Source organism: Ruditapes philippinarum, unplaced genomic scaffold (genome assembly GCF_026571515.1).
Source record: "Ruditapes philippinarum isolate M1 unplaced genomic scaffold, ASM2657151v2 ctg1086_1_1_1_1, whole genome shotgun sequence".
Lineage (NCBI taxonomy): Eukaryota > Metazoa > Mollusca > Bivalvia > Venerida > Veneridae > Ruditapes > Ruditapes philippinarum.
Genome location: NW_026857769.1, coordinates 317566 through 341498, shown reverse-complemented (window position 1 = coordinate 341498; position 23933 = coordinate 317566). Strand labels below are relative to the sequence as shown.

At 33.7% G+C, this 23933-nt stretch overlaps 1 protein-coding gene across 8 annotated transcripts in view; it reads left to right on the top strand.

The window, feature by feature from the left end:
- The window catches only part of LOC132750885 (anoctamin-4-like), a 78359-nt gene that overhangs the window by 35427 nt on the left and 18999 nt on the right, over window positions 1-23933 (top strand). For 6 of the 8 annotated variants that reach the window (XM_060740948.1, XM_060740953.1, XM_060740950.1 and 3 more), the window contains 6 exons: window positions 537-575; window positions 4252-4376; window positions 6152-6207; window positions 6897-6953; window positions 7556-7620; window positions 21637-21771. In XM_060740948.1, coding sequence (XP_060596931.1) covers window positions 537-575; window positions 4252-4376; window positions 6152-6207; window positions 6897-6953; window positions 7556-7620; window positions 21637-21771 — 477 coding nt within the window. The remainder of the gene's footprint in view (window positions 1-536; window positions 576-4251; window positions 4377-6151; window positions 6208-6896; window positions 6954-7555; window positions 7621-21636; window positions 21772-23933) is intronic. The other 2 variants (XM_060740949.1, XM_060740951.1) reach the window with 1 other exon arrangement.

Genomic DNA, 23933 nt, shown 5'->3' with positions numbered 1-23933 from the left:
ATGTACATGTACATTATTTTTGCCAAATTTCAATTTCTTAGACTACAACTAGTTTTCTCATAACACTTTCTGGGGATATAAATTACCTTCTAGCATGAATTGAATTACTCGACAGTATAGTTTTTGTGCAGTAGTTAATTTTGTTAAACATTTCCTTTCTGTTTGTTTCTGTGTTTCTGTTTGTGTGTGGCAAGAGATGTTTGTTCTAATGTTTGCTGTGAAGTGCAAACTGTGTACATATCTTTCGTTATGAATTTGATCATGCTATACAAGTATATGAATTTGATCGGGCTGTACATGTATATGAATTTGATCTAGCTGTACATGTATATGAATTTGATCGGGCTGTACATGTATATGAATTTGATCCGGCTGTACATGTATATGAATTTGATCGGGCTGTACATGTATATGAATTTGATCATGTTGTACATGTTTGTAATTTTGATCATGCTGTACTTATATATGAATTTGATCATGGTGTACTTATATATGAATTTATAAGAGTTGTATTATGAATTTATTGGCATTTTCAGATTGCTACATAAGAGCCATACATCAGACTCGAGTATTTGGTACTAAAAAATGTTTCTTTTTCCAATTTCACGCTTATATCAGGAACCAACGAATCACATGGTTTATGTTTTCAGTTAAATGTTGATTGCTCAATGCTACAAGCTAACAGTATTATTCTGATGTTGAAATCCCTTTAATTACTAATAAATTGTTCGAAATTCAAAGTGGGACATGACCATTACACAAAATTAGGAGGGTCGGGCTGTAGAAAAAAAGTTCATGATCTGAATGTGTTCAGTTCTGTTGTAGGCCTTATTTGATGTCTTAACATATTATGATTTATTCATGTTTTATTCACTGCTTCCTGCAAAAAACTGATATTACCCATATCAATTGTGAATATTTCAGTTTATTTTATGCTTTTCAGTGGATTACTGATTTATCCGTGAAAATTATATTTGATAATTTCACAGTGAAAATTATCAAAATATAATTTCACACTTTTCAATGACTACTTTTTTAAGATTTTTCCCATGTGGTACCTCAATTTTATTTTTGCTAACAATTCTGACAATGTCAGGCTGTTTAAAGAAATAGCAAAGCTGAAATAGATAAATAACTTAAATGTCAAAAGTAATAAAGAGAGAAAACTTACTTCTATTCATTCAAATTCCAATCACCAAATTTCGTCTCTAATTTTTTTGTTTCATTTTTACAGTCTGAAAAATACATTCCTTCCACATGCAAACTGCTCTTGATGACATTTGGGCATATTAAAGTATCCTAGGAGCAATAACTGCCGTATGCTTTATGAAAAATTGAAAAGCATAGACAGCTATCAGCTCGTAGAACAAGTAAACCACCCAGCGTTACGAGCAAGTTCCAAGTTTTCCATTTTCATATTAGCTGCTTTTTTCATGTTTTCACATCTGTCAACACTTATTTTATGTCTGTTTCAATCCTCAAATATGTTTTCTTTCTTTTTAAAAGGTGTATGACTAATAAATCCAAATGATATCCCTCTGAATCAAACACAATTATTTGCCTCCCGTGAAATACACAACTTTAAAAAATGGCTGCCGCTTACATTTAACAAAGCCATGTCTAATATAAATTCGCAGTAAGTAACAGAAATATGGATGGATGGTTGGAATTTTCTCCTACAAGAATTGTTTGTTTTTATTATTAAAACAAGCAATAATTCATATTTTTTGAACAAAATAAATAATAATATCACTGTCATTTAACGTTGATTGTCGGACTTATTTTTTCAGCTCAAGACTTCTTGTTTTTAATGAGAAATTCCGACTAAATGGGGCTCTCAATGGGGAAAACAGATTTTAATATTTACGTTAATATTATGGAAATTTCGTTTTTACTTGTTTTTTAGCATAAAATAAAAAGAAAATTTGTTTGTTTGTTGTGTAAGATGTAATTTTATTTCATCTCGTGAACTTTAAAAACAGTATTCTCACTCGTGGCTACGCCACTCGTGAGAATACTGTTTTTAAAGCCCACTCGATGAAATAAAATTTCATCTTACACACAAATAAACAAATATCCTCTATATTTAATTGCTGTTATTTACTCATTTATAAAACTGACAGCTTATTATTTGGGGTCCTGCATTTTATATTGAAGTGACAGTAGCATTTTGCTGAATTTGACTCATTTTGTGAGATGTTTGTCAAATTGGTAAAGTTTTACCTTATTATTATTTTAAGGCACACATGATAACTTTATAGTGAAAGGTATAAATCCTTGAAATGCTGAACTTAAATCTGCAAAGTCTTTTACCTCTATTAATAGAGCTAGGTGGCCTAGTGTTTAAGGTGTCTGCCTCTCGGGGTCAGGACCATGTTTCTTCATATGACACCAGTACTGGTTGGTTCCAGGAAGTGGACTCAAAAGTGATTAATATATTAAGTTGCAAGAACTTGTTTTGCAATCGAGCTTGAATAAATATGTTTCAACCAATAGAGCTAGGTCAACCATGACACATCTGACCTTCAGGCTGTATGATGTTACTTGACCAACCTTTAAATTGTCATTGTGTTCTCCCTAAAACTGATAATACACTGGTACAAAAAAAAAGAAAAAAGAAAAAAAAAAATTGATTATGTCCATTCAAGACTTAAATAGCTGGTATAAGGATACTGTAAGGAACATTTAGGTGTAGCATATCATATGTTCCATCAGTAGGCTGAGCATGGGCAATCAATGTTTAAGTAAAGATGTTCCTACGTTTATGATGTCAAATATTCTAGGTGGAGCAGATCACAATATCCTGCTTTATTTGTACATAAACATATTACATTATGTAAGGATATTTTTTTCGTTCAATCTTAAGCACATTTTATACTGATAGAATAAGGTAATATCTAAGATTATAAGACAAACACTTTTAGGTCAAAATTGCTTTGAATTTTTACACCCAAGCTTTTGTTTTACAATAACCCATTGTACACCATTCACCAATCCCACTTTTTTGACATTTCTTTTTATTATGATATCTTTATAGCTAACATTAAAAAAAAAAGAAAAAGGTTTCAGATGTTTGCATTGCGGTGTTAAAATTATCTTCCTTATAATAAGTGAATTTTTACTATACTATTAATTATAGTTTGCCCCCAATGGTTTCTCTTCAGAAACTGACTATAATCAAAACTTGCTAAGGAAAATTAAGTAATTAAAAATATTTAAAGGAAATTATGTATTTTGTGTATACTTTATATCCCTTAATCTGCTGGAACCAAAAGCGATTTTTTTTTCCGCCATTATAGAAATAAATGGGGCTGCACATCCATGCAGTCTGACCAGGCTCTATACTACTGGATAAGATCAATTGTTTGTATTTTGATATTGGAATCCATAAAAGTTCAAATGGATTGTCCCAAATTCAAAGCGGGGCAAATCCGGGACACATATTCAGCAGATTAAGGGCTATGTCTTGTTTTGTTGGAGGTTATTTATACAGAAGCATATTTGTTGGACTGGCCATCGGTAATCAGGTGTTTTTGTTTGTCAGGAGCTTTGGTGAGGTTGGTGTAGAAATTGATGCTTAAGAAAAAAGAATCTATGAGATATAATAATGAATTAAAGCATATTACATATTTCCAGTTTTAAACTTTCTGTCATGGCCAGTTAAGTTTAGAATAAAAAAAGATACAGTTTGAATGACAGCATTTCACTCAAATTGATGAGCATTCTTTTTAAGTTTTTATAATTCATCATGCCAAACATACTTTACTGTGAGAAATATATTCAATAATTGTGTACTTTTAGAAATGAAAGCTTATGAATGGAGTTTATAGCTTTGTTTATTTATATGTTTATTTGTTTTGGATTGTGGAGATTGCATGTATATATTTCTTTTGTTGTTACAAAGATTTGCCATCCCATTTTCTTTTCTTGTTTTTTTTCTGTTTTTATTTATTTATTTTTTTTCCTTATAACTATTTTATAATACAAAGTATTCAAATGGTAAATCTTGAAGCATTTAGCAGCCTTCTTCCATTGTAAACTTATTGCCTGCAAATGGTATTTTAATTTTATTTTTTTTAGAAATTCCTGTAATTATTTTGACCATTACTTAGGTGATGTTATAGAAAATTTTAAACCAATACAGAACAAGTGTAAAGGATGAATCTCTGAATAAAGCCAATATATGAGGTACTTGATAAAGTATATATAATTGAATGTTGAGTTACAGACGATATTTTTTGTATCACCTAGGTTTGTCATTAAGGACAAGGATTCCTTCTTTTCAAACTCTCAGAGAAGCAGAATTGTATATGCCATCTTATCAAGATCTTTCTATGAGGATGCTGATCCCCAGAACCCTGCAAAACGTAGATTTGGTATGTACAATTACTCTGTTTAATCCACAATGTAGATTTGGTATGTACAATTACTCTGTTTAATCCACAATGTAGATTTGGTATGTACAATTACTCTGTTTAATCCACAATGTAGATTTGGTATGTACAATTACTCTGTTTAATCCACAATGTAGATTTGGTAGGTACAATAACTCTGTTTAATCCACAATGTAGATTTGGTATGTACAATTACTCTGTTTAATCCACAATGTAGATTTGGTATGTATATTTTACTCTGTATAATCCACAATGTAGATTTGGTTTGTACATGTTTAATCCACAATGTAGATTTGGTATGTACATTTTACTCTGTTTAATCCACAATGTAGATTTTGGTATGTACAATTACTCTGTTTAATCCACAAAACTTGCAAAACCTAGATTTGGTATGTACAATTACTCTGTTTAATCCACAATGTAGATTTGGTATGTACATTTACTCTGTTTAATCCACAATGTAGATTTGGTATGTACATTTACTTACTCTGTTTAACTAGTAAATGAGCCGTGTCATGACAAAACCAACATAATGGGTTTGCGACCAGCATGGATCCAGACCAGCCTGCGCATCCACGCAGTCTGATCAGGATCCATGCTGTTCGCTATCAGTTTTTAGCTCGACTTTTCTATGAAAAGGGGAGCTATCCTACTCGCCCCGGCGTCGGCGTCGGCGTCGGCGTCACACCTTGGTTAAGTTTTTCGTACCACCCCACTTTATTTCAGAAGTATTACAAGTATGGCTTTGAAACTTACCATACTTGTTCACCATCATAACCTCCATCTACAGACAAGAGTACATAACTCTGTCAAGGTTTTTGACAGAATTATGGCCCTTTTTTTACTTAGAAAGTGTATTGAGCTTGGTTAAGTTTTTTGTACCACCTCACTTTATTTCAAAACCATTGGAGGTATTGCTTTGAAACTGACCATACTTGTTTACCATCACGACCTTCATCAACAGACAAGAGGACATAACTCTGTCAAGGTTTTTGACAGAATTATGCCCCTTTTTGACTTAGAAAAATACATTGAATATGGGTAAAATCCACTTATTGCCTTAACCCTTTGAGATATTGCTTTGAAACTTTTAATGATATTTCACATCATTACCCCCATCTGTACGCAAGAGAAGGTAACTCTGTCAAGGATTTGTTTTAAAAATTAAGGCCTTTTATCAACTTAGAATCTTGGTTAAGTTTTTAGTACCAGTCCACTTTTTGACTGAACTGTTTGAGATATTAATTTGAAAGTTGGAATACTTGTTTACAATCATGATTCCCAAAAATGTCCAGGAGAAGGTAATTCTGTCAAAGATTTTATTTGAATTATGGCCCTTAACTGTCAATGTTTTGTATTATAGGCAAGCACTAAAAAACTTAAAAAATCTAAAAAAATTCATTCCTATCCACTTGTTCACTTTACCATAAATTATGTCATAATAAAATAATTCTTCACTAAATATCTTAATGCTCATGGCCATTGTTCACTTTAAAAATACAGAGATTCTTGTATTGCCTTTTACTGCAAAAACTTTTTTTATTGGCAAGCAATAAAAAAGTCGAGCGCGCTGTCTTACGGACAGCTCTTGTTTTACTTCTTATAGGGTCTGTAAGTGAACAGCATGGATCCTGATCAGACTGCGCGGATGAGCAGGCTGGTCTGGATCCATGCTGGTCGCAAACCCATTATGTTGGTTTTGTCTCAAATATTTTTTATCTTACATAATTATGTTGTAATTAATTTACATGTTTCAGGGATCAAGAAATTGTTGGCCAATGGTTCCTACAGTGCAGCCTACCCTCTCCATGATGTATGTTTTACTACATAGTTTCCATATATAAATTATCTATTTATGTTAAAATTTCATTATTTTATTTAAATGTAGCCGGCAATTTATTTGACAGAAACAAAGTCTAATTTGAATACATAGATGGTTTAAGTGTTTAGCATTGATATAGTGGTTAGCAAACTGAACCGGCAATCTAGAGACCTGTGGTTTGAGTCCTGGCTGTGGCGTGCCAGTTTTTTGTGTGATTTTTCTCATGACTTTCTCTTATTTTATATATAACACTTTTAAATCTTCATAACTTTTGATTTATTTGTTCAGATAACATCAATATAAATGGTTTGATTTTTTTTTCTTGTAAACAAAAGTGTGTTCTTTTCTGAAATTTGTACATGTACATATTACTTGTACACCAGTCCATGTTGCTCTTTTGTTTCATAGTGCTGACTTTAGTCATTTGTCCCTTACTGCCTGAGGGTTTGAACCCCATGGGCAATGAATTTTGTCATTTGAAAAAAAGGTACTGCCAACTAGCTTACATTTGGCTTACCCACATGGTGACATTTAAGGGTTTTTCTCCACAAGTGAAAGTTAGATATTGCCATGTGAGCATTACTAAGTTTGTATGATTCAAATCCAGCCAATAAAGTTCATTATTGCATTGCTGGCAGATTTTATGATAACTTGTATTTAAATGTTTCTGTATATTATAGGGGAAGTATACAAGTGAACATTCTATTCTGACACGAGGAAAACGCAATGACAGACATGTATGTACTTCCTTCTTTAAAATAGAATAATTACCAGTTGATAAGTATTAAAGTACAGTAGTTAATAAAACTGTTTATTTTAGATCGTAGATATTATATTGGAATTCTTAGCTAAATCATTTTAAGTGTTTGTGTTTCCAACGAAATATCTACATTGTATTTACTTTATCTTTTAAATTTTTTGTTTTTTAAGTTTTAACAATTACATGTGCATTTGATTCATGAAGAGTTAATACTAAATTTATTGTACAAAATTGATAAATTTATATCATACGAGTCTCTGGTAATCATAATAATATTATTTTATTCAACAAGTTCAATGATTTTTGTATTGAATATAAACAAATATAATATTTGCAAAAATAAGAAGGATTTACAGTAAAAAAAGGGTGACAGTCATTTCTCATTGATGCACCTGTAGTTGTAATGCATACATTAGCATGCTTTAGCACTGTGTTTAGTATAAAAATGCAATTGATGTCACAGAATTGTTATTACAGTAGTGTAATAATGATTTCATTTTACGGCTTTATTACACTCCTGTGCCGTGGTTTATAAGATATATTTATATATTAAATATGATTATTTTCAATTTGTTTTAGCTACTGTATGAACTGTGGGCAAGACCGAAGGCATGGTACAAATTTCAACCTCTTGATAAAATCAGGTACTTTGTCTATATTACAGATCAAAAAGATTTCTTACTTTAACTGCATTTATAAAACTATCAGGCAGTGGGTCCGACGTATAACAAAGTCAGTGCAAAAGAGTTTTTGTATACTATGACAATAGTAAGTTTCCTATAAAATAAAAATGTTCCAGTCTATAATATAATAAAAAGGTTCCAGTCTATTATCAAATGAAAATGTTCCAGTCTATTATATAATAAAAAAATATATTCAAACGAGTCTATTATCAAATGAAAATGTTCCAGTCTATTATGAAATAAAAATATTCCAGTCTATTATCAAATGAAAATGTTCCAGTCTATTATAAAATAAAAATGTTCCAGTCTATAAAAAGATAAAAATGTTCCATTCTATTATAAAATAAAAATCGGGTCTATTATAACATTATAACATGAAAATGTTCCTGTATATTATTGCATATATCTTGTTCATTGATGACACACAAGATACAAGATAAAATACTTTTTGAAACTTTCCAAATTTCAAAGGCCAAGAAACTAAATATTTTGTGTGCCATATAAGTTAGTAATAAAAAATATACTGCAGTACAGCCTAATTTATTTGAGTTGTGTTTCCATTAGATGGGACTGTGGCAAGATAATGAAAATCAAGTGGTAGCAAGGCAAGGAAAAGAATCTATTGTGAAATGATCAATTAATAAGTAGAAAAATGTATTGAATTATAGGAAGGTAATGACAAATTCGAAAAAGATAACTGTTTTTTAAGAATGACCAACAAATTAGATAGTGTTGTGGAACTTCATATACCTTATTTATACAAAATTTAGACATGGAAATATGTAGTAAGTTATAGTGTTATAGGTTGAATTAGTTTATTTATGTATCTACATGTAAAAGCTGACAAAAATCAAGTAAATTTGTTGATATAAATATACTGTGATCAAGTAGTTCCGGTAGTGCATTAAAGGGAGGTAATAAAATAAAAAATAAATATATTTTCCTTAACATTAAAGGGAGGTAATAAAATAAATAAAAGTAGATCATATTTTCTTTAAGAATGAATTTTTTTATCAATAAAGATTGTATTTCAGGCATTTACAATGTTTATTATGTGTTTGAAATAGGTTTTTCATCATTTTTACCACATTTGATATCCTGTCTTACAATTATAAAAGTATTTTATATTAACTAAAATTTCCTTAACAATTTTATCCTATAAAGTTTCGCAAACTTTCTGTAGATGTGCAACTTCATCTACAGGGTACTTTTTGTGGCCCATTGAATTCTTGGGCAAAAGAAATAATCGTTATAAGTTTAAATTCCATATAATTTCATTATCAGAAACACATGAAAATTACTATTTTACAAGAATAAATTGAAAAGTAATAGAAATGGTACTAAGAGCATAGCATGTACATTGATAATAAAATTCCTAATTTAGCTTTTCTTCATCTACTTTACTACAGTAGCCTATTTTGAATATGACCGTGATTTAACATGATTTATTTTGTGAGTTGTCAATAAATTTCAAAGTCTCTGTCATCCGAAAAAAAATCTCAAGACAACCCTGGTGTTGAATTACTTTTGTATATAACATGAAAAACGGACGTGAGTCAAGTAAATTTGTTGATATAAATGTACTAAGAATCTTAGTAAGATTTACAAAATCAAGTGGTTCCTGTAGTAAATTAAGGGAGGTAACAAGATATAAAATGTATAAAAATATACATATATGAGCCGCGTCACGACAAAACCAACATAGTGCGTTTGCGACCATCATGGATCCAGACCAGTCTGCGCATCCGCGCAGTGTGATCAGGATCCATGCTGTTGGCTGTCAGTTTCTCCACTTGTAATAGAGTTGGTAAGCGAACAGCATGGATCCTGATCAGACTGCGCGGATGCGCAGGCTGTTCTGGATCCTTGCTGGTCGCAAACCCACTATGTTGGTTTTGTCGTGACGCGGCTCATATTTTCCTTAAAAATAAAGGGAGGTAATAAGATTACTAAAAAGTGGTTATATCTTCTTTAAAAATGAATTTTATATTTTCATAGATTGTATTTAAAGTATTTATAATATTGCTGCAGTGTTTAAAATAGTTTTTCATCAATTATACAGCATTTAATATCCTGTAATACAATTATTAAAATGTATAATATATAGTACAAATTTGCTATCATCAGTTATTCCTATAAAGTTTCATTAAACTTCATGTGGGTGTGCAACTTGCGTCCACAGGGTACTTTGTGATGGCCTACTGAATTCATGGGCTAATTAAGTAACTAGATTTGAGAGTGTGGAAGTCCTCAACAGGATTTAGTTGTATACAAGGGGCAGGACGTAAAGTGGTTGCACACTTGGTTCAAGCGAGCGTCTTGGTGGCAAACACCACGCTCGGTGGCAAACACGGCGGTCATTTTATGAAAGGGGTGAACGAATTTTTGCCAAGCAAGTAGGTTTCTTTGTTATTTTGAAGTTCATTAGTATGTCTATTCCATAATGCAATATATATGCCACACTCGGTTAAAGGTTTCAGCATCCTAGATCCTGTTTTGACGAAGTTATTGAAGATATAAACTGATCATGTAGATATTTTGAAATTTGACATGTGACTGTTCTGGTCGGTTTTTCTCCTAATTTATTCGAATTTGTAAGTTTTGAACTGCATTTAACAATAACAAAATATGTTTTTGTCAATACTGTACAAATGGTTTAGTTCGCAAGTCCGAAGATAACATTCAATACACAAAAATATATTGTTCAAGCACATTTTGGTTGCAGACTTATACTTCAAGCATTTTTGGTTGCAAACTTCTGTGTCAATAATGTGGCATGCATATTTTTAGCGAGGAATAACTTATCTTTTTTTTTAAAAATAATTAGCAATATTAAGGCAATTATACCCGTTCATCGAATAAGAAATATACATGTATATACAAATTGTGCATGCGTGCAGATATATTCTAACACAGGGTCTTTCAAATACACATATATATAAAACACAATATGCTAAATTGAAGTTCAGTTGTGTTTATCTTCATCATTTTTTCTCCTCGATATACTTCTTTTCTTTTTACATAGTCTTAGGACTTTTTTATCTTGGCATGATTAACAGTAAAGGAAAAGAAGAGAAAAATAGCAACAAACAGCTTTCATTATTGTTCTTTTTTTGAGATTTGAAATAAATTTGATTATATAGTGGATAAAAACTATATTAACATTGACACAAGGGCATTATTCACATGTTTCTTTAATTGTTCCTTATTATTGACCAATCGAAACATCTTCCAAATTCCCTAACTCGAACAATGACTTTAAGTAGTTTTGTCACATATCAGTCAATGTAAATTACCAATCGTATATCAGTTTATATTATAAATCTAATAGTCAAAATAATTTTTAGAATACCAATTGATATATATGATATGTACATCAAATCCGAAATATTGTAAACAAGCATGTCGTTTTAACTTCTGGTTTATAAGTACATTTACATACTTTATGTCAATAGCAACTGCTGATCTTTACATATGAAACAAACAAAATAACATTTATTGTGGTTTTGATAAACTTTGGAAATTTTGCCGAGTAACATCGTATGTGTGCACATGTCCTTATGTTTATGATGAAAATAATTCACTTACATACAGCAGTACTCTCACATACGTTTGTTTTGTATGTAGTTTTCATTTGCATTTTACTTATGATGACATATTTTAGAATTGAAGTATCAATAAATATTTTTCACCTATGTGCTATTATTTTGTTTGCAGGCTTTTACTGATGATTAAAGTAATGAACTGAGAACCATGTAATTTGAAACATAAAGTGCATACTTGTTGTAAAAGAAGAAAGTATAAATAACATTTATAACAAAAACAAGTAAAAGAACATAAATGTCAATAATTGCCATTGAAAATAGGTTAATAATATAAACTACTACAATCCTTTTGCAAAGTTTTACTAATGGATTTCAATAGAATAAGAATAAGTTGCAACCAAAAAATGCTTGAAGTATAAGTTTGCAACCAAATGTGCTTGAACAAGATATTTTTGTGTATTGAACGTTATCTTCGGACTTGCGAACTAAACCATTTGTACTGCATTGGCAGAAACATATTTTGTTATTGTTAAATTGCAGTTCAAAACTTACAAATTCGAAAAAAATTAGGAGAAAAAACCGACCAGAAACAGTCACATGTCAATTTCAAAATATCTACATGAATCAGTTTATATCTTCAATAACTTCGTCAAAACAGGATCTAGGATGCTGAAATCTTAAACCGAGTGTGGTATATATATTGCATTATGGAATAGACATACTAATGAACTTCAAAATAACAAAGAAACCTACTTGCCTGGCAAAAATTTGTTCACCCGTTTCAAAAAATGACGCCGTGTTAGCCATTTTGTCAAGTTTGCAACCAATTCGCTCGCTTGAACCAAGTGTGCAACCACTTCACGTCCTGCCCCTTGTGTACAGCACTAAATAGAGATAAGATGTACAATTTTCAAAGCTATACAACACTTGCATTCAGACATAATTCTACACTGTAAGAATCATGAGGTTTCCCCTAAAAAGGATCCCTTTACAATGATCCTTAACATATACTTTACTCACTAAATGCTTTTTTCGCCATGAGTGATGATTGAAACACCTCCATTTAAACAGGCATTCTACCATTGTTGTGGTACAAGTTAAAACGACTCTCATCGGTAAACAAAATGTTTGCCCACTTGGCTCGAATCATGCATTGTTGCTGTCGAGCCCATTACTCTCTCCTCTGTTGATGAAGATGCGTCAGAATAAGACCTTGAAATGGGCGCATTGCTCTGATTCTCTGATCTTGGAGCCACCTCAGGAAGGTTCTTTTGCTGACTGCTCTTCCATGTGTACCAATAGTCGCTGAAGGTTGCTGTCTTGAAGCGAAACTGGATGTGATCCGCAACAATCTATGCATCTTGTGCTGTTGTAGTTACTCTTTCAGGAGGTTTCCCATGCATATTATCAGTTTGTCCAGTGCTTTGACACTTACGTAAGAGTCTGGCTATAGTAGACACATGTCTGCCAAAGACTTGAGCTACCTGAAAACAAACAAATTGCAATAAGAAAAGTGTGTGGATGTCATACTGTACAGATAAAATAACATTCTTAGTTATCATTCAAAGATAGAAGTATTTCATGATCAAATATTTGTACATATATTTCTGAGTGACAGATCGGCCAGCAACATTTTAAGTTTATGTTGGCAGCTCACATCTTCAACATTTATTATGTGGGCCTGTTGACAATGTAGGTCACTTCTTGTATTTTAAAACCATTTGATTCTTTGATCAATGATGTTATATTTTCGATCCTTGAAGATCGTTCAGCACAACATTATTGTTGTGTATTCATGTTCTGTGGTACTTTTAGTTTCTTCTATTTGGCAATTTTCAACTTTGGTGGTTCCAGTATTCCTACTTGAATACTGTATAATCACCCTTAGGATATTTTGCCTGCTTTTTTAAAAAATTGTCTTTTGACCTCTTATCTGTGATATGGAGGCTTCATAACCTCAGATCCCCTTTCAAAATTCCATTTTATTTAGTTCCGCCCATTGCTTTCTCATTTAGGGCAAAAGCATTCTTTTACTTGGGGACCATACGCCGCTTTTCATGGAATGGCACTACTGTGTCACATTGAAGGTTCCATGATAACTGCTGTATGAACACATCTGCGGTTGTTTCTAAATTCAATATTTCACCATATTCGTGTTAAATGTTGAATTCTGCTTAAGCCGGTACTAGGGGGAGTGCAGGCTCGGTTTGATTGAGCCTGTTCATGGACAGTACTGTTAAGTGCAAACTACCGTCCACGCACCCTAGCACCGGCTTAAGCAGAATTCAACATTTAACATGAACTGGTAAAATTTAGAATTTTGAAACATCTGCAGATGTGTTCATTAGGCAGTTATCATGGAACCTTCAATGTGACACGTTAGTGCCATTCCATGAAAAGTGGCATATGGTCCCAAGTAAAAAAATGCGTGTGCCCTAAACGAGAAAACAATGGGCGGAACTAAATTAAATGGAATTTTGAAAGGGGATCTGAGGTTATGAAGCCTGCATATCACAGATATAACGTCAAAAGACAAATTTAAAAAGCAGGCCTCATATCCTAAGGTTGATTTAACAGTATTCAAGTGAGGAATACTGGAACCACCCAACAAGAAAGATGCCGAATAGATAGAAATAAAATACCACAATCACAAAAATAATGTCGTGCTGAACAATCTTTAAGGATCAGAAATATAACATCCCTGATTGAATGTACGGGGCGACTTTTTACAGCCTTCACACGGCACAAACAACGCTGATGTGGCGATAAAATAGAGTGAAATAAGAATTTCCAAAGAAAGCCCAACATGGCAAAATTGAAAATGTTGCAGGCTCGGTTTGAGCCTGTTCCTGGACGGTACTCCAATACAATTTTAGGAATACAAAGGTTACCGTATTTAGGTCTAACATATGCTACAAAATTGAGACATGAATACAAGTAGTTAGTAAATGCTCCTGTACTTGAGTTCAATGTAAATTCCTACCAGAGGTTATAAATATAATTATTAAGATTAACAAAATGAAGTGGTTCTTGTAAAGGGAGGTAATAAGATATAAAAAAATGTATTTCCTTAAAATTAAAGGGAGGTAATAAAATTAATAAAAAAAGATAATAAATTCTTCAAGAATCAATTTTATATTTATATAGATTGTATTTAAGGCATTTACAATGTTTTCACAGTGTTTTAACTAGTTTTCATCAATTATACATAATTTGAATACCCTGTAATACAATTATTAAAGTGTTTTATATAGTGTACATAGTTGCACTCGGAAATTACCAAGTTTTTTAGTCACCCTGTTGATGTGCATCTTGCATTTACAGGATTCTTTATGGTGGCCTACTGATTTCATGGGCCTAATATTAATTCATAAGTATTTTAGTGAGCCAAAGTTGAAACCATTCATAAAGTATATGGCCTTATTAGCAAAAGCAAACCACCAATATTTATGTTTCTTTTTGAATAAATACCATATCCCCCACTAGGGCAATTCTCACGATCTCCGCTGTGGAAATAAATCCCCCCCCCCCTCCTATCTCCACTGTGGGAATAAATCCCCCCCCCCCTCCTCGATTTTCAAAAATAACTATGTGAATTTATATACATGTATATATTTATATGTTATGATGTTTATATTTATATGTTATGATGACAAAAAACCAACAACAACAAAAAAATAGGCTCAGTTTCCTATCAAGCTGTAAGAAATGTGGAGCATAGAGCTTCACTTCATACTTGACACCCATAATCATTCCTCTGAGAAAATTACGCCCAATTCTTCAGAGAAGTCGGGATAAATTGTCTTTCACATCTCTTAATCAGTAGATCTGACCAATAGTTTTATAAGAACCTCCAATACATTGTGTGTGTATTTGAGTTTATTTATACTCACCACCAGTTGCCCATATGGGCGAGTCCTCCAGAAGAGTATTAGTCCTTTTATATTTTGGAGTGCAAGATACAGATACAGAAAGATGCCCCAATTCCAGAAGCTTCCCCTGGTTCTATAACGTGCCAAGTGTTTAAGCACTCATACACTGCACCTCGCTTTAAAGTCTCATTCGAAAGACTGATTAGAAATTTTTGTTGGCCAGCCCGGGAATCGAACCCACAATGTGGAGATTACAAGTCTGTTCTAATCTCGCGCTCTAACTGATTGAGCTATACAGACTGGTAGTCCCGCCCCTGCACCCCCCAATACAGTATTATGAATCTAACCTATGCTACAAAATTGTGACAAATAAACAAGTAGAGTCTAGTAAGTAAATGCTGGTGAAAGTTGAGTTCATTTTTTATACCCCCAAAAAACGAAGTTTGGGGGGGTATATAGGAGTCACCTGGTGGTCGGTCGGTCGGTCGGTCCAGACGTCCGTTGCATTTTCCTTGTCCGGAGCATAACTTGAAAACTAATGGTTGGAATTCAATATAACTACATACAATGGTCAAGCACATTAAGAGGAAGTGCAGTGCATAAGAACCATAACTCTATCTTGACTAATTACAGAGTTATTGCCCTTTGTTACTTTTCCTTGTCCGGGGCATAACTTGAAAACTACTGGTTGGAATTCAAAACAACTTCATACAATTGTCAAACACAATAAGGGGAAGTGCAGTGCACAAGAACCATAACTCTATCTAAAGTAATTACAGAGTTATTGCCCTTTGTTGCTTTTCCATTGCTTTTGTTTTTGTCCGTTGCATTTTCCTTGTCCGGAGCATAACTTGAAGACTAATGGTTGGAATTCAATATAACTACATACAATGGTCAAGCACATTGAGAGGAAGTGCAGTGCGTAAGAAACATAACTCTATCTTGACTAATTACAGAGTTATTGCCCTTTGTTACTTTTCCTTGTCCGTGGCATAACTTGAAAACTACTGGTTGGAATTCATAACAACTTCATACAATTGTCAAACACAATAAGGTGAAGTGCAGTGCACAAGAACCATAACTCTATCTAAAGTAATTACAGAGTTATTGCCCTTTGTTGCTTTTCCATTGCCTTCTTTTTTTTGTCCGGACCATAACTTGAAGACTAATGGTTGGAATTCAATATAACTACATACAATGGTCAAGCACATTGAGAGGAAGTGCAGTGCATAAGACCCATAACTCTATCTAAAGTAATTACAGAGTTATTGCCCTTTATTACTTTTCCATTGCTTTCTTTTGTCCGGACCATAACTTGAAGACTAATTGGAATTCATTATAACTTCATACAATGGTCCAGCACATTGAGAGGAAGTGCAGTGCACAAGAACCATAACTCCATTTTGACTTATTACAGAGTTACTGCCCTTTGTTTCTTTTCCTTGTCCAGAGCATGACTTTAAAACTACTGGTTGGAATTCAAAACAACTTCATACAATGGTCAAGCACAATAAGGGGAAGTGCAGTGCACAAGAACCATAACTCCATCTTGACTAATTACAGAGTTATTGCCCTTTGTTACTTTTCCATTGCTTTCTTTTGTCCGGACCATAACTGGAAAACTTATTGTTGGAATTCATTATAACTTCATACAATGGTCAAGCACATTGAGAGGAAGTGCAGTGCATAAGAACCATAACTCCATCTTGACTAATTACAGAGTTACTGCCCTTTGTTACTTTTCCTTGTCCAGAGCATGACTTGAAAACTACTGGTTGGAATTCAAAACAACTTCATTCAATGGTCAAGCACAATAAGGGGAAGTACAGTGCACAAGAACCATAACTTCATCTTGACTAATTACAGAGTTATTTATTGCCCTTTGTTACTTTTCCTTGTCCAGAGCATAACTTGAAAACTACTGTTTGGAATTCAGTACAACTTCATACAGTTGTCAAGGACATTCAAAGGAAGTGCAGTGCACAAGAGCCATAACTCCATTTTGACAAAATACAGAGTTACTGCCCTTTGATACTTTTCCTTGTCCGGAGCATAACTTAAAACGTACTGGTTGGAATCCAAAACAACTTCATACAACGGTCAAGCGTAATAAGAGGAAGTGCAGTGCACAAGAACTATAACTCTATCTTCAGTATTTATACGAGGGTTGTTCAAAAAGTAATAGGACTAAGAGTCTGATGTCTCCATATTCCATTAGAATTTAATTATTTTCATATCCACGGCAATAGTTAATTGTTTTCTACAACTTCAGCATAAGTTTATTGAATTATTGCACTAAACGCGTGTTCCCTGTGATATTAAATAACCATGGTAACACGCACCCGGCGCAGCGCATCAAAAATATTTTGACGCTTATTTGTACTTTCAGTTTATTCATAATATGTTGTCTGTTCCCCCTAATATTTCACCAACACATTTTATCGTATTAAAGTGTCATGTTATCCAAATTTGACTTAATTCAGACAAGAAATCGCTAAACTATAACGTTTTGAAAAGCAGTGATATTAGCCTTAAATGTAGAAAAATGACGTTCGTTGAAAAACTTAAAATGTGTACGATCATAAAATTTTGCCAACAGATAGGCCCTACTCCTTCAGCTTCGTATGAAAAGATTTTATTTTTACAGAACAATAATTAGGCAATTAGGACACTCGTTTTCAGCTGGGGAAAGCAGTTCAAAGACGGTGAATATGAGATCACAGACACGAAAGGGCTAGGGAGAAAGCGGAAAATTGACGGACGTTAGAGACGTTAATTGCAATAGCGCTACAAAAGTATCGGCGATATACAGTCCGCGAACTGTCCGGCATGTTTGATGTTTGCATCGGGTCTACTGTTTCAGTTCTAAGAAAATTATTGAATAGGGGAAATTTGTTCTAAACACTATTTCATTTTATTAGATATATATATGTGTGTGTGTTATCATTGAATAAATTTGATGATACGCAGTAATTATTGGTTTCAATTTTCCTCGATTTTGTTTAATAAATGATAGCCTATGCTCAGAAGAAGAGAATATTTTTCAATTAATAAGCATTTTTAATTTACTGTACATAATCATATTGTTTTAAGAATGTAAGATGGCATGTGTAAATAAATAATATAAATCACTTTGTCATTTACATTATATGTCCATGCCCGTTTAGCTTCCAGAATACTCAAAATCACGAGATAAAACCGAAAGTTGCCGGCCACCGGGCATGTTTCGAATAAAGAAATGAAAATGTGATTGCTTTTTTTCGCTACATCTCCACAGATGAGTTCTGGTTATAGTTACATGATTCAAGCACCTAGAACATTGTGGAGAATAATTTCAGAAAGAATGACACTGTTTACATTTTGAATTTATTTTACGACGTCATTTATTTAACTATTAGCGTGCGCCGGGTCGCGTACCCCTTGTCATTTGTAAGTTGTACAGCATTGTTGTTTTTAAACATATTGTTTTGATATTTTCACTGTATATAGAGGACAAGTTCCGATATTCGATTTTTGTAAACTCGTGTACGTAGATGAAAAAATGTGAACAGTAGAGCTGCAGTCCTATTACTTTTTGAACAACCCTCGTAGAGTTATTGCCCTTTGTTCTTTTTCTTTGTCTTTCTGGACTTATTACAGAGTAATTTAATTAAACTTCATCAATGGCCAACCACATTGAAAGGAAATGCAACATACATGAACCACAATTATCTTTAATTGCCCACAACCATAACTCTATGTTTCAATTCTTTTACAAGGTATTCTGTTACTAGTAACATCCTCATTTCCGAAGCAGACTTGTGGGGGTATTAATCACATTTAGTGATAGTTCTAGTTTATATATAACATGGAATAGCCAGTCAACTAAATTTGTTGCTATAAATATACTAAGATTAACAAAATCAAGTGGTTCTTGTAGTGTTTTAAAGGGAGGTAATAAGATACTCAAAGAATGTATTTCCTTAAAATTAAAGGGAGGTAATAAAATTAATAAAAGTAGATCATAAATTGTTTAAGAATCAATTTTATATTGATATAGATTGTATTTAAGACATTTACAATGTTTTTACAGTGTTTTAAATATTTTTTTGTCAATTATACAGAATTTAATATCCTGTAATACAATTATTAAAGTGTTTTATATAGAGTACATAGTTGCAGTTGAAAGTTACTCCTATAAAGTTTTTTATTCCCCCTGTTGATGTGCATCTTGCATTTACAGGATTCTTTATGGTGGCCTTCTGAATTCATGGGCCTAATATTATTTCTTAGACAAAGTAAATGAATGGGCCATGTATGATATCAATCATAAAGTATGTGACTTTAGTAGCAAACAAAAACACCAATAGTTATGAAATACTAATATACATGCCATAGCCCCTACTGGGGACAAAATCTACGATCTCCAGCTGTGGGATTAAATCCGCCCCTCCCTCCCAGATTCTCAAAAATAACTATGTGTACTTATAATTACATGTATAAAATATAATTATATGTTATGATACAGTTCTTCCTGACAAAAAACCAAAAACAACAACAAAAAGATAGGCTCGATTAAACCCAACCTGCAACATTTTCCAGTTGACTATCAAGCTGTAAGAAATGTGGAGCATAGAGCTTCATTAACAAAGCTTAACTTCATACTTGACACTCTTTACCATTCCGCTGAGAAAATTACGCCCCAATCCTTCAGAGAAGTCAGGATAAATTGTCTTTCACATCTCTTCATCAGCAGATTTATAAGAACCTCCAATACATTGTGTGTGTATTTGAGTTTATTTATACTCGCCACCGGTTGCCCATATGGGCGAGTCCTCCATTGATTGAAGTTAAAGCTTAATGAGGGTCTATCCGCCCTTTCGGGCACAAAATGCAGCTTTCGCTGTCGAGTACAGACCCCGGACATGTCACCAGTCATGTCCTTAAAGAGTTAATTTTGAAGCACAAAGTGGTGATAATTTACCTCCATGCAATTTCCACGGAGTATTAGCCAAAGATATGAATTTTGAGCCAAAAGTAGGTCACTGTACGGCGGTCAATGAGAACCTAAATGTACAGTAACCTGTGACAATAGGAAAGGTTAGCCCTGAAAAGGGCTGTTAGTGCCAGGAAAAGGCCTGCCGTTCAAGCCGTCTAACCGTGCTAGGGGCTCCCGCACCCTAGCACACCGTTCTTGTCGACCCAAGCGCCTTCTTTGTAAGGCCACTCCCCTCGGCATTAGTCAGGACACCGGCAGCTGGTCCGCAGTTGTTGACTAAGTAGCGGTTCCGTCTTTAACGCCCACGGAGGCTTCAGTTTAAGTTAGCCACCAGCCAAGCTGTAAATCTTCTGCCGATGCCCTGTGCCTTCTCAGCGTCGCGCACGCTCCGAGGGGAACTGAGAAGGGCGAGTCCTCCAGAAGAGTATTAGTCCTTTTATATTTTGGAGGATAGTGCAAGATACAGATACAGAAAGATGCCCCAATTCCAGAAACTTCCCCTGGTTCTTTAACGTGCCAAGTGTTTAGCACTCATACACGGCACCTCGATTTAAAGTCTCATCCGAAAGACTGATTAGAAATTTTAGTTGGCCTGCCCGGGAATCGAACCCGCAATGTGGAGATTCTACTCTCACGCTCTAACTGATTGAGCTATGCAGTCCCCCCTTCCCCCCTCCCCTCCAATACAGTATTATGAATATGAATCTAACCTATGCCAAATAAACAAGTAGAGTCTAGTAGGTAAATGCTGGTGAAAGTTGAGTTCATTTTTTTTTTATATATAACATGTTAAAGCCTACCAGGCTACCAGAGTCAACTAAATTTGTTACTATAAATATACTAAGATTGTAGTGTTTTAAAGGGAGGTAATAAGATATTCAAAGGATTTATTTCCTTAAAATTAAAGGGAGGTAATAAAATTAATAAAAATAGATCATAAATTCTTTAAGAATCAATTTTATATTGATATAGATTGTATTTAAGACATTTACAATGTTTTTACAGTGTTTTAAATATTTTTTTTGTCAATTATACAGAATTTAATACCCTGTTATATAATTATTAAAATGTTACATATATAGTACAAAGTTGAAATTGAGAGATACACCTATTAAGTTGTTATCGTTACTCTCTGTGGTGTGCCACTTGCATCTACAGGATACTTTATGGAGGCCTATTCGTGGGCCTGATGACAAATATGAAGTCAATCATAAAGTTTATGACCTTAGTAGCAAAAGCAAAACACTAATAATTAAGTTTCATTTTGAATATTAAATACTAATTATACATGACATATCCCCCACTGGGGACAAAATCTCCCGCTGTGGGATTAAATCCCCCCCCCCCATTTTCAAAAATACCTATGTGTACTAATATACATATATAAAATATATATGTTATGATATAGTTCTTCCTGACCAACAACAACAACAAATAGGCTCAATCAAACCAAACCTGCAACATTTTCCAGTTTACTATCTAACTGTTAGAAATATAGATCATGGTGCTTCATTGAAAAAGCTTTTTGTATATATGTAAGAATTTTTCATTATATATACGAACTACTTTTTTTGTTTTTTAGGGACTATTTTGGTGAGAAGATTGGTATATATTTTGCATGGCTTGGATTCTACACAACCATGTTGGTACCAGCTTCCATTGTGGGTTTGGTGGCGTTTATCTACGGATGTGCAACTCTGTTGGATGATACTATCTCGTTAGTAATATATTGTTATACATAAATAATATAGGTATTATATAGTGGTGGTGGTATTGGTAGTTTTCACTCGGGGATCATGGCAGTAAGCCACATTGAATTTACCAGTGCACAGTTCAGCCACCGCACCATACCTGGGCAAGCTGTCTAGCAGTTAACCAGTACTAGTTGTCTTTACTTTCACAAGGAACTGAAACTTCTGTACATGGCAGAGCAGATTGACTGTAAAAAGGATTTCATGATCAGTCACAACGAAAGTGACCTGCACGGTCCGGAAATCGCACTTGGGTCACCCAATTCACAGTCCAGCAATCTACCTATTGAGCTAAATGGATATTTTGACAACATAACAGTTATGTCACTCTATGTAAGGAACCTGTATGGCAGAGTTTTATCTCACCTCAACTGAAGCAACGCCTTCCCCTTCCACTTTGTATAATCAACTCTATGCCAATAGGTCTGTAGGTAACATTGTGTAGAAGCTATCCAGTTAGCTTACTGAAGTTTGACGGCTGTACTCAGGTGCCCATTTGTACCTTAATACAAACAGAGGGACACCTGTAGTTCTCCTTGGGCCGAAAAGCAGTTTTTTATCAACAAATATTTCTGTAAATTATTTATTTGTTAAAATTTATACTTTTATTGGGGACACATACCTTTAGTTTGCAGTCGTCTTTTTAATGACAGAGTAGTCATCATTATTAGTCCCCACCCCCCTACCGGTTTACCGGAGGGGACTTTAGGTTTACCCTCCGTCCGTCGTGTCTGTCCGTCAGTCCGTCCGTCCACAAAACTGGATCCCGCGATAACTTGAAAAGTACTGAAAATATTTTTATGAACTTGGTATATGAATAGATGGCAAGTATGGAGATTATGCACGTCTTTTTTTTTTTCTTCCTATGTTGAAAATTCTGGTTGCTATGGCAACAAATAGGCTGAAAATATGGCAAATTTTACACATAAACTGGATCCAGTGATAAAGCAAAAAGTACTGGAAATATTTTTATGAAACTTGATATATGGATAGATAGCAGTGTTGAGATTATGCAAGTCTTTTTCTTTTCTTCCTATGTTGAAAATTCTGGTTGCTATGGCAACACATAGACTGAAAATATGGCAAATTTTACACATACACTGAATCCAGTGATAACTCAAAAAGTACTGGAAATATTTTTATGAAACTTGACATATGGGTAGATAGCAGTGTTGAGATTATGCATGTTTTATCTGTTCTTCCTATTTTGAAAAAATATCAGTTGCCTTGGCAACAATAGGCTTAAAACATGGCAAATATAACTAGTTGTTTTACTTTCACAAGGAACTGAAACTTCTGAAATGAAAATTGACTGTTTAATTCAAGAGTTGATGCCTCCTCTTTAAAAGAGTTTTGGCTAAATGGATATTTTGAAACAGAAGTTTATCACTCTATTAAAACTGTATGGCAGAGTTGTTATGGTCCTACATCAAACCTGTCGCCTGTCCCTGTTATTCAAATCTAGCCATAGCTTTGATTCTACATGTGAAAGCTATCATTAGCTTACTGAAGTACGGCTTACTCAGTGCCCATTTACCTTATACAAACAGAGACACCTGAGTCTCCTTGCAAAACATTGTATATCAAATATTTCTGTAAATATTGATTGTGTTAAAACCGTATTGGGGACCATACCTTAGTTGCATCGTTTTTAATACAATATAATTCTTATATTTTGAATGTTCTGACCAATGAAATGTTCATGTACAAGTGCAATATTAAAAAAAGTCATATCCTCGAAAATGCTGTTACATGACTGTATTTAATTGATTAAGCATCTGTCGCAAAACAAAATTTCATTGTTACATGATAAGAATGTCAAGTCTGTCAAAATACAATAAAAACTAACACAACATAACAGGTCTATGAAATCATTTCTTACATGTACATTAATGAGCCGCGCCGTGACAAAACCAACATAATGCGTTTGCGACCAGCATGGATCCAGATCAGCCTGTACATCCACGCAGTTTGATCAGGATCCATCCTGTTCGCTTACAAACGAGAAACTGATAGCGAACAGCATGGATCCTGATCAGACTGCGCGGATATGCAGGCTGATCTGGATCCATGCTGGTCGCAAACGCATTATGTTGGTTTTGTCATGGCGCCGCTCATTTATTGTTAT